The 19,620-nt window shown below is 35.1% G+C and overlaps 1 protein-coding gene across 1 annotated transcript in view; it reads right to left on the bottom strand.

Annotated features, from left to right (window-relative positions):
• The window catches only part of LOC124833665 (MUS308 and mammalian DNA polymerase-like protein), a 34,542-nt gene that overhangs the window by 5,022 nt on the left and 9,900 nt on the right, over positions 1–19,620 (bottom strand). Inside the window, exons 11-21 of the mRNA XM_088102381.1 lie at positions 19,322–19,534; positions 18,720–19,070; positions 16,689–16,841; positions 16,328–16,549; positions 12,766–12,984; positions 12,531–12,648; positions 11,099–12,264; positions 10,783–10,980; positions 5,487–5,746; positions 1,353–1,542; positions 878–985 (exon numbers count right to left, since the gene is read on the bottom strand). Coding sequence (XP_087958507.1) covers positions 878–985; positions 1,353–1,542; positions 5,487–5,746; positions 10,783–10,980; positions 11,099–12,264; positions 12,531–12,648; positions 12,766–12,984; positions 16,328–16,549; positions 16,689–16,841; positions 18,720–19,070; positions 19,322–19,534 — 3,198 coding nt within the window. The remainder of the gene's footprint in view (positions 1–877; positions 986–1,352; positions 1,543–5,486; positions 5,747–10,782; positions 10,981–11,098; positions 12,265–12,530; positions 12,649–12,765; positions 12,985–16,327; positions 16,550–16,688; positions 16,842–18,719; positions 19,071–19,321; positions 19,535–19,620) is intronic.

Raw genomic sequence — 19,620 nt, 5'->3', positions numbered from 1 at the left:
TTATATTTCAACAGAAACGTTTTTAATTATTCCCGTATCATATTTTCATATATTGTGGAATGCTTTTCAGTTATTGACTTGTCTTTTTCACCGCACACATGACCTGTGATGTTGTATAAACTTAGTCACTTGATAATACTAAGCAGCAAAAAGCTAACGAGAGAACAAGGATGAAACAAAGAGAACATTGCATGAGTTGCATAATAGAAAAAGATAGGCTTTGGAATTAGAGGAAAAAGCTTAGCTTTAAATTTTAAAGAGAAACCACTTAAACAAACGTCTTTTCCCAATAGGAGAGGCTTGCATGAATGAATCACATTGTAAAAAGACCCCTCATCAAGGTCCTTAATATTTTTCTTGACTTTTCTTATTCTTCCTATGCCAATGTCGAATGCAAAATTATTAATGAAGATGTAGAAGTGATGCAGTATGTAAGAATTCAAAATTAAAAAAAGCAAGTTAATAATAGAAAATAATGAATGGTATATTCAAAATCGATTCTTAGTTACCTCGAACAAAGAAAGCCATAGACGAACATCAGTTACTATCAAAAGTACAATTTGTCTCCTAAAGCTCACTACTAGACCAAAACAAAGAATTATCAATTATCGTATCACAGACATCCTGGGTATGATGAGCAATTTTAATCAGGCTAGTGTCTTCTAAAACCAGGGCCAGAGATCCAGCAACAGAGTGTTTTTGCTTTGCTTTAAATGTGACTTGAATCTCAGAAGGTATCAAGCAATAAACAATCATAAAATTCATTTAAAGATATACACCAATACTTATTTCTTAGTCTGAGATTGGAAATACTGTTCTACAGAAAGAAACACAGAAGTACAAACGAAACAAATAGGTAAAATTAAAAGCCAATCACCTGAGTGGGAACAAAGAAATCACGAGCATTAATACTACAATGACTCTCGTCAGCATCACCTTCATTTTCCTCCTCTTTTATTTTGAAATGTACCGTATGCTCAACACACTGCAGCATCAACAAGACAGTATACAACATTAAATTGGTTGAACAAATTTTCAAAAGCTTAAGCTATCAGGTGCAGACAAACAAATAATTTTTATTCAATTCATAGCATCCCTCCTCATTCTAGAGCTCTTTGGGATTTAAGCATGGCTTCGGAATTTAAGTGTGGACAATGCACAAAGCAACATGCATCAAAGTCTCTTGCTCATATAGAGGCTTTCATAACATGCTGACTCATGATCCAATAATCCCAAATTCCTAAGCTATTAGGTGAAGAACACATAAATCTTTGTATGTTGCATTTCTAACATAATATATAGCAGTTAACTAAAGAAAATGGCAGAAGACATGTTAAGGAAAGAACCCAAACCTGAAGATTAGGTTCCTCCATTGAAAGCCGACCAGTTGCTGTAGATGTCTGGCACCAATGACCATGTATTGTATACTTTTGTGTGCTTACAGATAGCCTAGCCAGAGAACAAATTGATCCTAGCGTAGAATTCAACAGCTTTGCCATTGTTCGATGTTCTTTAATGACTGGAACAATGGGATGTTCATGCCTGAAAAAAATGAAATTTCCTATAACACAGTTTGTTCATAAAGAATATGTGAAATTCTAAGGATGCCATTGTTCGATGTTTGTTTAATGGCTGGAACAATGTTCATGCCTGAAAAAAAAAACAAAAAACTAAAATTTCCTAGAACACTTTTTGCCTATAAAGAATATGAGAAATTCTAAGGAAGAGATAAATATTGCACTGAAACACGTTTCTGAAGCAGCATGAGGGCTTTATTATAATGAGAAAAATGAATCAACTCACCAAATACAGAATATTTGTTATCATCTAATGACAAAGACATGATGTAGGAAGAATTCAACAAATTTGCTACCTAATTGTGACATACAAGATGCATTTGAAACTTTCTTCAAATTTAAGCTCCTTGAGTGTTTTAGCAATATGTTTACTTCTATACATGACCTTGCCACAACATTTTGTCTCTTGATTTTCCATGAAATGATACTAAATTACCTCCAAAAAGAACATAATACCCAGAAGTGGATCATCTATCACTTGAAGACTCAGCCCGGTCAACAATAGAATACCTAAAAATTTGAGTATCTCCCTAATCTTCATAAATGAGGCCTTTTCAAGGAGCCTTCTCAATATACTTTTGGACTTATGTTAGATATTTATATTGTGTCTTATGTTAGATATTTATATTGTGTCTTATGTTAGATATTTATATTGTGTCTTATGTTATTTTACACAATTATTTGTATTTGGGCTTTAGACCATATTTTCTTCATTATAAATACATTACCCTTGTGTATTTTCTATACAAGGGAGATTAACCTTATACCTAGTTTTCACTATATTCAACATGATATGAGCTTAGGTTCTTCATCCTTTTTTTTGTCATCGCAACAATTGAACCCGCATTGTCGTTGCCAGAGTTATAGTTCAGACTGGCAACCACACCATTCTACTTGTCTCAGCTAGGCGACCACTGCACCATTGAGATCACCACAATTGGAGTCTTTACGCAATCTCACTCGTCGTTCAACATTTCGCTCAGGAGCCACATTCGCCTCACGTGGCAATGCGTGACAGGCCTTCTCTGGCTACAATCATTGTCGCTAGACTAACCAACTCTCCCTCTTTCTGGTTATGGCATTGTTGATTTCATCGGACCTTTGTTTTCTTTTAGGGTTTTTCTTTCTCTCTCTTTCTCCATGGCTTCTTCTACTGTCTATTCTGATACCACAAGCCAATCTACTCTTTTCAATGAGTTTCACAAATGTAATGAGGATTCTTAGAAGTTTAGTTCCACTGCTTCTGTTGCACACATAGGTATATCTTGTGTTGGCCTAACTCAACCTCCTTCTCTTGGACCTTGGGTTCTTGACACAAGTGCCACAATTCACATTACTAGTAACAAATCTTTGTTGTCTTCTTTATCCTTTCCAGATAATTTACCTTTGGTTACAATGGTTGATGGGTCTAGGGTCATATCTCATGGTGTTGGAAATGTAAATATTTTTTCATCTTTATCTATTGACGGAGCTTGTAACAATGTTCACCGTTGTCACGCCCTTTGCCCGGCTTGCTAGGGTGATTACGCTCACCACATTGAACACGCAAAAGGATAGAACAAATAGAAGTAAAATCGGGGAGAACAAGGGACCCTAAAACTGATCACGAACATGAGAATAGTCATCAGAAAGTCCATGTAAAGCCAATAACATGAAAATCTTTGATAGTTGCTCTAGTTCTTGAGGAGTAGGAGCAGGAGGTAGTAACTCATTAAAGTCATGAAGAAGAGAATGAATTTTACCAAGATATTCAGCCATTGGGCGATGATGTCTGGGAGCAACAACCTCAAGAAGATTGCAACAAACAAAAAGATGTTGAGGTCATTGGCGTATAACAATTTTGCTTGTTCCCAATCTTGAACATGTTCCATAAGTACGAAATAGTTGTTTTAAAGATGAGTGAATAATGGACTTGAGAACCTACATAATTGAACATTTTTTCAACCAACAGGATGCATCACTCTTAGCAATATATGTCACACTCAAAGTAAGATGATCAACATACTTCTACTCTTAAGCGAAAGTTTAATGTTTGATGCTCAAGTCTCATAATTAGTGTCATCTAACAAGTCAATCTAACATGCCAATAGGTAGATGCCATTAATATAATTAGTATAGATTGAAAAATCAAACACCATTAAAAAATCAAACACTATGGAAATAGAATTAGGAGACTAGGCCATAAATGAAGAGGAGAGAGAAAAATCCTAAAAACTAAAGTGCTCCAATCAAATCAACACGCACAGATCTAGATCAAGGAGGAGGAGACGATCTAGGAACAAATGATCATTACTAGACACGAGGTAGAACGCACCACCACGCATAAGTGGCAGGGCACATAATGGCACGTGGCAGTTCTGATGAGGGTGATCTCGACAACGTGGTGGTCGCTTGGTCCAGACGATCTAATTGGTGGGATCATTGACCTATACAATGGCTCTAACGGCACAAGCATTGACAATGACAACAACGGCTATGGAACGACGAAAAAAAAGGTATATGGGATTATAAAGAAACCCTAGCCCTAGATACCATGTGAAAGTAATTAAAAAGAGTTATATGGTTAATTCCTTTCAGTAAAAAATACACACAGAATAATATATTTATAATGCAAAATAATACATTAAAATATGGGCTAAGCCCAAATACACATAATATTGTAAATGACATAAGATATTATGACAAACAATTTTTAACAACATCTAACATCTAGTATCAAGTAGAGAAAGGTAGCTAAGCGGTGAGAGTCGAAAGAGGTTCCTATAACCTAGTCTGCGATATGAAAAAGAACTAGGTCGGTCGGTTACAAGGAATTATCCTGTCATGAGGGAATTGCGTAGAGGTTTCTCCCAATTATTGGCCCAACAAAATATGTTCTTGTGGCTTATAACAGATGCAGGGTCCTCATACTCAATTCATTGCTCTAAATCTTCTGAAAGTGAGTTGTTGATGCACGGAGAAAATGCATGTTGTGAATGATGGCATGTATCCATATTGATATGTATTAAAATCTACTGATAATACTTTTTAATCTAAAAAAATCAAGAGAAACATTTATGAAAATATCTATATTTAAATAACTATATTAATAAAAAAAATTATAATGTTTACATATATGCATACACTTTTACACAGTTTCAGATTTTTATATTCTCTAAATCTCATATCTTTTAGTTAATTTTATTAATTAGTTTTACACACTTTCCGTTGTTTATATTTTCTAAATTTAAATCTTTAGTTAATTTTATATTAACTTAATGCAAACAAGCAAAATAGAGTTTCATATTTAAAAGATTAAACCTAAGACGAATGGCTAGGATTGTGGCCTAGAAAATATACAGTACACAATATATGTAACATAATATGAAATATGAATAAATAAAATAATAAAAGATATACAGGCATGTTCTTTTTAATTTAAAAAAATCTAAAAATGTAAATATCGCTATACCCATGTCCTGTATTTTTACCGTTTAGCCATATCCTTGTGTCTTGTCGTGTCCCTATCCGTGTTTTTGTTTCATAGGTTACAACAATCAGAAACTCTGTACAAAAGGACCCTCAACACCTCCCAAAGGAAAACTATATAGATTTTCTGAGAAAGGCTCTCCTCCAAAACAACTAACTGCATAACCACTTTTTACTCTTAGCTATCTTTCTATAATACATATTTCTCTCACTCTAATTATTTCCCTGCCTAAGAGGTACTTATGAAACAACTCTATCACAAATCCTTTTGTAGAAAGAGTTTAAAAATTAAAGACAACGGAGATGAGTACAATACGAATCTATAAGAGTGGACTTTGATTTGAAAACCTAGGAGTGGCACATTGCTAGATTTTTGTATTTATAATCTAAAGTCACTACAAACAGAACAACAACACATAGGAAACGGAAAGTTCTCAATACCTCAATGCATCCAAACAGTGTTTGCCAGTACTCGGATGTTTTTTTCCCTTATTTTGCACATTAGGTATGGGCAGCTTCAAGTGTTCATACAGCACTTTTGCTATATCTGCTGGCATATTTAATGAAAATGTTATGCCAGCCAGCTTATAAGCTTCCTTCTCAAGATGCTTTAGTCTGTTAACCAATATTTTACGAGCCTGGATGCATCTCTCAAAATCAACACCAATTCCCCAAAGCTCCATGTCAGCAAGAACATTCACCTAAATTATTCAGCCATTAACATGTTAAGATCACACTTCAGCTTAGGTATAAAAGCAAAGGATCCCTTATCAACTTAATCACTCTCTCCCGTGAGTACAGGGGTTGAGTTAGTTCAATGTATTCTGATTCTAATATACCCATTAAAATTAATTGTGCATATAAATTATCAAGTACAATAGCACAGCAATAACAATCTTCCTCCATCTGTCTTGAATCCTTTTCCCTAAACTGATCAGTTTCTTATCCATCTTATTTCTTATTTTCAGCACATATTTAAGCTAGAATTGAAAGTACAACATACACATTTATATGTAAAGCGAGAGAGAGATCAAATGACTTCTTCATAAGGCCTACAATATTAATCCAAACTTGTTTTGTCCTCTATGAAATGTCCAAAAAGTAACATTCAACACAATTTACCAATAAAAGTCCACACATCAATCATTTTTTATTGAAATTTCCATGCAATACCGAATTTACAGAATACCAGTACACAGCAGTAAAAACACATTCTAAATTCAATCTCCAAGTGCAAGTGTCAAAGCTTAGAAACTTGACCAAGTACGTTTTACGCCATGTCACAAAGTATAGAGTTGATAACATAGTAAAATATTTACAATCTTCAGCATAAAGATACCAATATCCAATATAAACAAAATGTGTAAAGAACGTACTTCAAAAGCTCAAGCTATTCAGTGAATTTTGCACTATTTTATATCTAATCTGCTCCCTCATGCCAAAGCCTATTGGTTTAAATTATAGATGTTAGATATATTGTGTTTTATGTTAATTAGGGCAACGTAGACTTTTGATATTGTTTTGTACTGGGACCAAGAATTGATTATATTTGTAACAAGCTTGGTACATATACACCAGCCTGAAGGGGAGTATTAGATGGCTCTCTGATGACTGCAGCAGGTCAAGGAGATGTTCAAATAAACCCATCTATCACCCTTACAAATGTCCTTTATATTCCTAACTTATCTGTTAGTTTAGTCTCCATTAAAAAACTCATACATGATCTCTCATGCAGTGTTACTTTTCCAACAATGACTGTAACATACACAACCAACAATCGAGGAGGATGATTGGACATGTTAGAGACTGGAATGGCTTGTATTACTTGGACAATCCAAATCTGCCATCAGCCCTGGGAAATAGCAACTCTTTTTTCTCTTATTCAATAAAGACCAGCTAGGAAAAGGTCTTCCTCCATCATTGTCGTCTTGGACATCCTTCCTTTAGGGTCATAAAATTATTATTCCCTTCCCTTTTCAGCAAATTGGATGTGGCAAGTCTCAATTGTGAAGTGTGTGAACTTGCTAAACACAAACATGTTTCTTTCCCTGTTAGTAAAAATACGAGCACTTTTCCCTTCTATTTAATTCATACTGATGTATGGGGTCCCTCAAATGTCACCAATGTTTCTGGTGCTCGTTGGTTTATTACCTTTATAGATGATTGCACTCGTGTCACGTGGATTTTCTTACTAAAACAAAAATCTGAAGTAAGCTCTATGGTTCAAAGTTTTTTCTCAATGGTAAAAAATCAATTTGGTGTTAGCATTAAGAGGATTAGATCTAATAATGCCAAAGATTACTTCAATCATGGGCTCATTTCTTTTTGTCAAAAGGAAGGTATCATTCATGAGTCCTCCTGTGTCAAAACTCCTCAACAAAATGGGATTGCAGAGAGGAGAAATGGACACCTTCTTGACCAAACTAGAGTTCTCTTTTTTCAACATAAGGTTCCTAAAAGTTTTTGGGGAGAGGTTGTTCTCACTGCCTGTTATCTAATTAATAGACTACCTTCTAGTATTCTAGCTTCCAAAAGCCCTATGGAGGTTTTGTCATCCTTTTATCCTAATGTGTCCACATCCAACCACCTCGTTCCACGCATCTCTGGTTGTGTCTCTTTTGTCCATGTCCACAGTAGTGATAGAGGTAAACTTGATCCTAGAGCCTTAAAATGTATTTTCATAGGTTACTCATCCACACAAAAGGGATATAAATGCTATCACCCACCATCCAAAAAATTTTGTGTCTCGTGATGTCACCTTTTTTTAGCACAAAAGTTACTTCTATAAAGATCATCTTCAGGGGGAGACTGCACCAAATGAAGATGATATCCTTATGCTTCCTAACTTAAGCTTAGGACCAGAAATAGGGACTAAAAGTGTAACAGCTCTTGAGATGGGGCTGATGTAAGATTTGGTAAAAATCTAGTTTATACAAGGAAGACAAAGACCATTCCAGAGTATGTCCATGTTCAACCATCCAACCCAACATTACATGAGGTAACTATCCCTAATCCTTTAATCTCCAATGCATCAAACCTTGTTTTTCCAAATATACAGGAATCTGAATTCAGACCAGCATCCCTTTATGAGGACCTAGATATTCCAATTGCCCTTAAAAAAGAGATTAGGAAATGCACTACCAAGCCATTGTACCCTCTAGCTAATTACCTATCCTTTAAAAACTTCTCACCTACTCATAAAGCCTTCCTTACAAACCTAAACACCACAACCATACCTACCTGTTTATCTAAGGCATTGAGTGATAAAAAATGGAAACAAGCTATGGACATGGAAATGGAAGCACTAGAAAAGAATAGTACTTGGGATTTGGTGGCTCTCCCGAATGGAAAAAGACCAGTTGGGTGCAGGTGGATATATACTATAAAATACAAGGTTGATGGGTCTATTCAGAGGTACAAAGCAAGGTTTGTGGCTAAGGGATTCACTCAAACCTATGGAGTGGATTACATGGAAACTTTTGCTCCGATGGCAAAAATGAATACAGTTAGGGTGATATTATCTCTAGTAGCTAATTATGGTTGGAACTTGCAACAATTTGACGTTAAAAATGCCTTCCTTCATGGAGAAATTGAAGAGGAGATTTACATGGAATTGCCCCCTGGATATGAGGGAAAAACAGCTGCCAACACTATTTGCAAGCTAAAAAAGGCATTGTATGGGTTGAAACAATCACTACGATAAGTTATGATAAGTTTGGAAGGTTTACTAAAGTTATGATAAGTTTGGGCTTTAAACAAAGTCAAGGAGATCACACCTTGTTCATTCAACGCTCTAAATCAGGGAGAGTTACAGTGCTATTGGTTTATGTAGATGATATTGTAGTAACAGGTGATGAGGAGGAGGAGCAACAGCTGTTAGGCCCATTCTAAAAAGGGAATATTTATATCTCAGCAAACATACTTCACAGATTTGTTGAAAGAAACTGGGAAAACAGCATGCAAGCCTGCGAGTACACCAATTGATCCAAACATGAAATTGGGGAATGTACAAGAAGGTACTAAAGTTGACAAGGAAATGTATCAGAGGTTGCATTTGCTGTAAGCCTTGCTAGCCAGTCCATGCACCAACCTAAGGAAGTTCACTTACAAGCTACACTAAGAATTGTGCAATATTTGAAGGGAACCCCAAGTAGGGGAATTTTGTTTGAACGAAATGGGAATGTAAGTGTGGAAGCACATACAGATGCAGACTATGCAGGCTCAATTGTGGATAGAAGGTCAACTACGAGGTATTGCACTTTCATTGGTGGAAATCTTGTGACTTGGAAGAGTAAAAAACAAAATGTGGTAGGCAGATCCAGTGCTGAAGCAGAATATGGAGCAATGGCACAAGGGATATGCGAACTACTATGGTTAAAGATCATCTTGGAAGACTTAGGAATAAAGTCAGATAAATCAATGAGACTTTATTGTGATAACAAATCTGCTATTAGCATAGCTCATAATCCAGTGCAGAATGATAGAACCAAACATATCAAGATCGACAGGCATTTTATCAAAGAAAAATTAGATAGTGGTCTAATTTGTACTCCATATGTCTCTTCACAAGACAACCTTGCAGATATTCTAACAAAGGGGCTGAACAGTAACAACTTTAAAAGTATTGTTTCCAAGCTGGGAATGGAAAATACCTATTTACCAGCTTGAGGGAGAGTGTTAGAATCTTTTTATCTGTATTATTTCTATTAAAGTCTTTGCTTTTATTAATTATATTTCTTCCTTATTTAGGAGATTATAATTATCAGGTATGATTAGGATATCCCTGAAATATAGGGATTCTTTCTTTAGGAGCTATTATTATACTTCCTAAAATAGCTTTCTAGCATTGTATATATGGATTTGTAATCTCAACATAATAAGATATACGTTTTACCCTAAATTATGAGAATGTTTTAGACACAAGGGAGATTAATCCTATGCCTAATTTTATTATATTCAATAATAGAAAATGCAAAGCCTCAGCTTTATTGAGCTGAAACCCAACTTTTGTTAGGTGGCGAGGTACCATGAATCAAACCCTAGGCCACTTCACCATAAAGACCAATACAAACATCATCAAGGACCTCACACATAAAATTTAACAAGCAAGGTGTAGACACATCAACAAATCAATATCTAAAGCTTTCAAACTTTTTAAACAATTTTCATGTGTTAGAAATCATAAAAACTCGTAGAAATGAACTTTTGACTTAACTCAATCATACAAACTGGTTTGTAGAATGAAGTTTATCTCTACTTTTATACTATAATTTGGTTATGAGAGATCTCTAACACACTCCCTCCCATTGAAGACCGAAGATCTCAAGTATGGCTCTACATATTAGTGGTTGGTCAAATTATTGATGATGAGTGACATGATAGGCCCTGCAAACCATGCTAGGACATACTCTTATTTACAACTTAGAAAGTGAGATTTATGTCTAACTCAATTTTATAAAACTGACTTTTAAAGAGAGGTTTGCACCCCATAATTTTGTCACATCTCTAGTCCATGTGAAATCTTCAATAAAAACAAAAATCCAACAACCATGTGTTAAGTGAAAGATTAATTAAGGTGTATCCATCACATTGATGAGAGCACTCTACATAAATCCAGAAATTGTTCAATATTAGATTACCATTTTATTTTTATAGGTATATGGCTTATATACTATAACACAAAAATATGCATTTAAAACAAAATTTGGTGTAAATTACTATTCCTATAAATTCTTACCAATGGGATTTCTATTCCTATAAGCACTTCAGCAAGATTTTCAGAAACAAGTAATTTCCAAAGAACAGAACATAATGCCCGTGTTTGAGCAACCCGATGACAGCAACCATCATGAGCAGCCCTTCTCATCTGATTCCTCCATCTACCACTGTGATTGGCAACTGCAGCTTCCTCAGAGGATAACCTCTTCTTCACCTCCTATATTATCAACCACAATTGTTGACTCTAGTAAGATACTGTCATATCACCAAAAATTGATTCCAAACAAGTGAACATGTCTGTATATTCATGGATGCAGTACAAGCATTTACATTACCTTATCAAGGTCTGGAGTATAGCTACTCTCTTCATCAGGCCAAAGAATCCAAGCCACGATACATAGATCAATTGCATCCTGAACATGAATAGGGGGAAATAACACATATGAATTGTCTATGACTTCAAGGTTCACACTTGTTCCGGGTATGTCCAAACCTCTGAATCTCTGAACAGGAAATGCAGGACTTTTCAGCACCTGAATCTGAATCTTCGAATTCCAGGTGAACTTTCTGACATTTCTTTTCCCTATTATTTTACTAATTCTGCTCCACCTGTGTCTAGCAATCTCTAAATCTTTGTTACACTTAGAAGATGAAACTTTCTGTTTATCACTGCATGTACTCATGGATAAACAATCATCTTTTGCTTTGTCAGAAAACAGAATATCTCTTGGAAGATTAACGTAATACACAGGAGAGTTTTCCCAACAAACAGCTATGCCACATATCTCAAAGGGGACAGCAGAGTGCAATTCCAAACGCTTGATGTAATGGATATCAAAGTAGAACTCTGGCACAGTGTCCCATATATCCAAAAATGAATCAAGCCCACCTGGACAACTAACTGCATTAATGGGACCTTTCTTACTTGAACAACCAGAATTACCACTAGCCAAATTTTCATTCTTAAGCTGTTCCTCTGTACAATGAGCATGGCAGCCATCATGTACACAAGATTTATCCTTTGGTTCCAGAAATGGAGCAGAGAAGTTGGACATGTCTAGATTTTTAGCAAGGTCAAAAGTCCCGTTGTGCTCATCCATTGTAGGTCCAGCAACAGGAAAGGTGGACAAGCTACATAGCATCTTGTTGCTTGATTTTCCTTCCACAGAAGCCAGAGCACCACTAACAGATAATTTAATTAGTTCTTCTCTTTCTTTATCTGAAGTAAATTTATTAGAATTAACCATGTGATTTGCATCAACAAAATTATGACTAGTGTCAGTCGTGTCACTTCCGGAGGTACTGCCAGCTTCTTGGCGGATAGAATCATGAGTAGCAGTAGATAACATGCGAGGAGCAAACTGCGGTACACTAAACCCAAGAGACTTAAAGGCTGAGAAAGCAGCATTACTAGCCTCCTCAGCTTTATCAAGAACAATCTTGCGTGCACCATTCTTTATCTTTTTTGCTAACCCAAATTGAAAGCTCCTTTGGGCAGAACCTTTCAAAGAAACAAAACCAACTCAAACTACATGAAAAATATAAGGCTGCTTACTCACACAATCCCGAGTTATTAAGCTAATTTAATGAATTTAAAAGTACAGTACATTGGTAACGAGCTTTTCTCTATGAAAAATGTTTATCTAGTTAGTTCCATATTTATATTTAATGATATATAGTTTCTAGGAATAATCAATATTATCTCAACCTAGACCAAAATATTAAACTCAACATAACAAAATTCAGACAACTTAATCCATAGATCACCTTCTGTGGCCCACGAAGAACTTTCAAAAAGTGCTTTTACTATCTCTGGAATGGATGCTTCAGCAATTGCAAGAGGTGTACGTAAACCTGCTTTATAGAGTGATCTGGCTCGGGAACCCTGCAAATTGAATGAAAGAAACAGGACATAAGATCACTAGTACAAGCCAATAACAATAGAACATATACCAAGGAGCATGGCAAGCAATCATAGAACTTGAGTGTGCTTAGCACTTACTTTCACGTAGGGAATGGTGGTAAGTTCTACAATCTCTGCTCTAACTCCAAAAGATACACGATTTTGAAACTTAGCAACTAAGCCTTCAAGATCTTGCCAACCAAGTCTCTCACAAAACACAGCAACCATAGATGCAAACCTACCCGCATTATCTTGCAAGGATTGGACCATTCCCCTGGCAACTTTGAACGCTTCACAAACTTCACCCACAGGAGTTTCCTTCATAAAATCACATTTACACAAGAAATAAAATAAGTTCTAGTGAAATTGCAGGGATAATCAATATTCTCTTTGCCTTCCTCAATTTTTATCTAACGAACACCTCAAGTAACTAACTCAGTAGTATTCTATCTTAACTAATTTCACTTTCTTTACATCCTATCAGACATGGTTATCAAAATCTTCTGATTCAAACCTTAAGATTTGAAACATTTTGGATATCTACCGATTCATATCTAAAATGAATCTTAAATGGCCACATATGCTATATTATGATGCATGAATGCACCTATGTTTCATATGATTTTACCTTTTCACAAATGTTACGAAAATATATCACTTTTAACAAATATAACAATACGAGAATAAATATTTTATCCATTTTTCCAATGGATGTGAGCTTTTTCAAGACTTTTAACACGTCAAAGATGAAAACTATTGTTGAAGAGTTGCCTTAAATTTGTTCAGCACTCTATTACAAAATCAAGAGTACACTTAAAAAATATAGAATTATTTTATTGATATCAATCACACCAATTACATTCTCATCATCTATATTTGTAATAACCAAAACCTTTAAAAAACGTAAATATAAATATTTTGAAATAAATGGGAAGATTTTGAAGACATTTTTTCATAATTACTATGGAGATATTGAGAATATTTTTCTCCTAATAATCTACTATTTACAACAAGTAGCAATTTAGGTACACATAAACTAGTAATATGACTACAATAGAATATATGTAAGTAGGGTGCAAACCTTATCTTACAAACTAATTATTTAAGTTAAGTTCAAACCAACTACTCATATGGTATCAAAGTATTTCCTAGATCTCTTGTTGGGTCACCTACATATGTCATGGTCCAACTTAGAAGTAATGGGTGTTAGGGAGAGTGTTGGAAGGGTCATCTTACGTGCAATCACCCTTGGAGGTAATTACAATATCATGGGTGGTGGTTAAGATTCATATTGACTAGTGATATGACTTAAAAAGGCAGGGTGCGTCCTTAATAGGGACAAAGAATTGAAAAGAAAAAGAATGATTTTTAATGAATAGGATGAAAACAGCAATGAATGGCAAAGAAACCTCTCCTCTAAAGGTTTCCCCTTCCCAAAGGATTTCTCCTTTCTCAAAGGGCCATTCCTCAATTTACAATGACAAATTTGAATCTATTAGATCCCCTCACAAGAATAAGCAAAACACGAGAAAAATTGGAAATGCAGTTTCCAACTACTGTACTATTTCTTACAAAACTTGCGAACACCCACATACAAAGGAGAGAATAACTCATGTTCCACAAGGCTTACCTTATTCAAACTACCTTTTTTCCTAACCACCAAACCTTCTCCACAACAGAATAAACAGGCTTTCCTAGAAAGCCTTAGCCCACTACCCCAACAGCTGTCAAAATGGCAAACAATTAACCAACAACTAAATTTTTACATTTCTTTCTATAGTGACTTTTCATGTCCTCTCCTTATTCTCCTTCCAATCATTATGTCCCCCAGCTGCAACAACCTTATCCTCAAGGAAATTTTTTAACCTGCTTCACGTCAGGCAAACTGTCATTTACAATATTCAAATTCATCCTCATTTCACTTTTCCTTGCTCACTGGCCCGTCTTTCCAAAGCACTAAATCTGTTTTCCAAGATTCTTCCTTCTCCGGATTCGGCAGGTTGGACCAAAAAAGTTAGGACCCATCACAAGAATAAGCAAAACACAAGAGAAATTGGACATGCCGTTTCCCACTAATGTATTATTTCTTACAAAACTCTCAAACACCCACATACAAAGTAGAGAATACCTCCTCTTCCACAAGGCTTACCTTGTTCAAACTATCTCTTTTCCCAACTTCCAAACCCTCTCTCCACAACAGAATAAAAAGGCTTTCTAGAAAGCCTTAGCCCACTACCCCAACAACAGTCCAAATAGCAAACAACTAGCCAACAACTAACATAATTTGTACATTTCTTTCAATAGTAGACTGTCCATGTCCACTCCTTACAACTAACTTAACAATTTATATTTTAAATACCTTAATAAACTTCCCATCTCTATATATCCTAACAAAACCTCACCTTGCAATCTAGTTTTGCATTACTAAATTAAACAAGTTTCCTTCATTGTTGATAGATTAGAGGGTCTTAGCAAATGTAGTAGTATATGAGACAAGTTCTGGTAGTGCAATGTACATGTTCTGTTAAATGTGCAAAAGTGGGTCGTTCAACCCAATGCCACAAGCCAATGTGTGAAAAGTGGGTTAGGGTGGCCAACCCAAATTCCTTGTGGGCTACACATTTGTTGGCGCATCACAGCCTATCCCACTTTATATGCAAATTGAAAAGCAGCCATGGCAGATTTCATGGCCATTGAAGAAAATATGTTGGGATTGAAGAGACAGACAATTAGAAACTTGGTACATTTATATTATGTTGTGTTATTATTTTTAAGTCTTGAACTTGAAATTTGTGGTGTTTTGATTTATTTTAATGTATTTAAATTTGCAGACGTAAAATGTCTTTCATTAATTTTTTCATTACCATTATATTTTTTGCATTCTTTTGAATTATCTATATGTACATATGTATTTTTTTTGTCAATGATACTTCTGCCATAACCCATTATCAATATTATCTTCATAAAGGATCTTTACAGACTCAAATACTTTCCATTATCTAATGTTGATGACATTGATCTAAATATAGATCAAATTCAAAAGAAAAATAATAATATTTGACCAATGTTGCAATGGTGTAGGCAGACCCATTAGGATTAGTCAATTTAGCCCAATTTTTTCCAAGCCTCATTTTTTAATGCCACACCTGCCAAGAACATTGAATCAAGCAAATTTTGACAGCTCTAGTCATTATTGTGATTGGAGATTGTATTTGGAGCGGAATGTTAAGATATTCAAAGGAAAACCATGCTAGAATTTCCTCTGCCATAAAATAGTTAAACATGCAAAGGGATTAGAAAGCTCTTTGAGCTTCCACTTTTTTCATTAAGTTGTGTTTGGTAGCAATCCTCTCATCATAAGATATGCATCCTCCTTTCATTTATCTTCTTTATTCACTATATTTGGATTAATCTCCCTTGTGTAAAATACACACATAGGGTTCTCTATTTATAATAGAAGAAATATGGGCTAAGCCCAAAATACAAATGAGAAATAATAACAAATTAACTAAAAGATAAAAGATATAATATATCTAACACAATCCTCTCATCATAAGATATGCATCCTCCTTTCATTTATCTTCTTTATTCACTAGTAATATTTTTTTTGGAAAATAGTTAAGGATAGAAATATTTGAGTCCACAAAACTGAGAAAAGCACCTGAACTAGAAGTGACAAAATGAGTGCAACATAGAATCTTCTACAAATACGAAGTGTTTGATCATCATAGTTGGTTGTTGAATTGGAAATCCCAGGTCGGTTTCTTTGTTGACAGTGCAATGATCTTGTATTATGTTTTGACTTGTTAGAAGCGCGTAGTGGTGCACCATGCGCCATATGCATCAAGAATGGTTCCGTCACACCTACTCGATTGCCAACTGACTGCAAGCATATAAATATTAGTAAGACTTACGTACACAGCCTGAGATAGGTGATGGTAAACATTTTATGAACTCCAAGCAAGTCTAATAACATTTATTGCCAATAAAAAAGAGAAAGGGACTTCTTAATGAAAACCAACCTGGTCAAGAGGAGACAATCTCACAAAATGCTCATAGAACAATTCCCAATTTGGCTCCACATCAACATTGATTGGTGTCACTAAGTAAACTAAATGCAAGTCAGATGCAAGGACAAATCCTTCCCTTGCCCTTGAGAGATCAGCTAACACAATCTGAGAAATCAAGAAAGCATAGGTTAATGCCAATAACAGCACGACTATACTACCTCAAATTACCTACCCATATTTTAAAGTTACCAATGGACAATTATAGAGAAAAACTAAACACCATCCTTTTAGGATAATTGTACAAAAGGAATTACACATAGGTATATATTGGTTCTAACCTAGTTTCACAAGCCTACCATCATCTTCACAAAAACTAAAATCAGACACAAAAATAAACGAGAATGCAAATATCATCCTAAAAATGAGAAAAATGAATCGATGATAATTGCACAGGAACACATGTGTCTATAAGTTTTAAGTTTTAACCTGGTATTTACAAGGAAATGATTACATAATAAAAAATGAATAAAAAATCTTTAGCAGAAATTCTATGGATTCATGTTTTTCTAAAAAACTTTCTATTTCTTCCACTACTCCTATGACAATCAAAGCATTGTTGCCATAGCACAAAATCCAGTTTTTCAAGCTACAATGAAACATATGGAGATTGATGTCTTTTGTGTTCGTGATCAAGTGTTATCAAAACAACTTAAGTTTATCATATTCCTAGCTTAGATTAGTGAGGGCTGATGTTCTAAACAAGCCAAAAAACTTCTTGGACACAAACTCAATGTAAAGGATTTTGTTTGTAAAAATCTCTCACCTTAGAGTTTGAGGGGGGTATTAGAGATATTGATGTGAAAACCTCCTACAGTAATTTATTTTTTTCCTGGAGAAGTGAGAGTTAAAGCAGTAAAAAGGGAGTTGATGGACAGAAATAAAGCTCTCAAACAATTGAAGTGGCAAATGCAGTGGGCAAGTCAAGAATAGAATGAAGGATTAGATAAATAAGAAAAGGACAGATTGTGAGTTTGCAGTAGGAGATTTTGTATTTTTCAACCCAATGAACAGCTAACTGTGGGGTCACGTACTAATCCTCTGTTGGCTACATGTGGGACCAGTAGTATACAGGCTGCAATTGTCTAAAGCAACCAAGATACATCTTGTTTTTCATGTATCTTCACTTAAGAAAGATGTGGACAATTATAACGTGCAGGATGAACTTTCTCCAGATTTGGTTGGAGATGATGAAATAAGTTTGGAACCTGAGAGTGTTAGACAATTGATTTAAGTCTAATTCAACCCTGAAAAACCTGCTCCCAAAATGAACTTTCCACCCACTCATATTCTATAATTTGGTCATATCTCTAGTCAACATGGGATCTCTAACAGAGAAGATTTTGTGAGTCAAGTGCTTATCCAATAGAAGGTCAAAGGATTGGAAGATGTCACGTGGAAAGAGGAATTTAACCTTAGAAGTCAATCTCCTCACTGGAGCCTTAAGGACAAGGCTCCTATTGAAGAAACATACACTGTTAGGACTGGGAAAGTGGGCTTAGACTTTGAAAGTAGGCCCAAGTTTTGGAGTGTATGAGAGGAGAAAAAAGAATGTGAAAAGACATGGTGAGGTAGCAAAGGGTGTTACAGAATCAGTTAATGAGTGATGTAGCGGGAAAATGTGAGGGGAGAGTGAGGAGCAAGATTACAAGAAAGATACAGTGGAATTCTATTATGGCCAGGAGGTGATAACCTCTCTAGAAGTGCTTGATGTACAGTAGTAAGAATCATCACCTTCTATATTTTTTTATTTATTTTGGAAATAATACATATATTATCTCATTTTCCCTATTTATTCGTCTTCTACAATTTGGGTCTCTAACACATCATGTACAAGCAATTAATATTGTCATGTATCCAATCATCACACTCACATGTCTAATATATTCTAACAAAACAAAAAAGAAAAGCTTCACAATAATAAACCCAAAATGGATCAATGGGAAAAAGAGCAATGGCACTAAATAAAATTATAGGAACACTTACAAGTGATTCTTCTGGACAAAGAGAACTTCCGAAAGATGCTCGTCCAAGAGGTGTGGTATTATACAGTTTAGTATCTTCATTCCATTCAAGAAATTTTCTTTGGCACAACCATCTAAGGGATTCTTGTGCAGATTTTACTACATCTTGAAATGATTTTGTAGAATTCAAAAGAGTACATCTAACATAACGGTTAATATCGCTAGCAGTTTGAACAATTCCTCCAGCCACTACTTCTAAGATTGCATGTGTCATTCCATTCATGTCTTCTGACAAACAAGAATGTAAAGGGGGACAGCTTTCATTAAGAAGTGTTGTAACTTTTTTCACTTCGTCTGGTTTACAGATAAGTATCTGTACAAGTAACAAACTGAATCAACTCAGAACTAATTAATTAGAACACACCCAAATAAAGTATGACATCAAATAAAAAGGAAAGTTAGGTAAAGAGAAAAAAGAAACATATGTTGAGTACAACAAAGAGAAAATTCAAAACAAAAAATGACAAAAAGAAAGTGTAGCATTGGCATCAGCTTAACATCCTGAAAATACCACATTGACATTACTATGTAATAGTTGAAAGCATAATAAAAAAAAAGCCATACACTTTCTCCTTTTGTATCAATTCCAGTTCGACCAGCACGACCAGCCATCTGTTTGTACCTCGTCCCATCTAGAAAATCACAACCAATTCTAGGTTGGCGGAAAATCACTCTCCTAGCTGGCAGATTTACCCCAGCTGCTAAGGTTGATGTGGCAGTTAAAACACGTATAAGACCCTTCCGATAACAGGTTTCAACAATCTCTCTCTCTTCAACCTATGAAATAGCAAAAAATAACAGATTATATAAACATAACATTTTCATCATCTATATAAACTAGAATCAAAATGAAGGTATGCAAT

This window comes from Vigna umbellata, chromosome 1 (assembly GCF_029865625.1).
Source record: "Vigna umbellata cultivar VRB3 chromosome 1, Vumbellata_1.0, whole genome shotgun sequence".
NCBI lineage: Eukaryota > Viridiplantae > Streptophyta > Magnoliopsida > Fabales > Fabaceae > Vigna > Vigna umbellata.
Note: the sequence above shows the minus strand (reverse complement) of the source record. Positions and strands in the feature narration are given on the sequence as shown.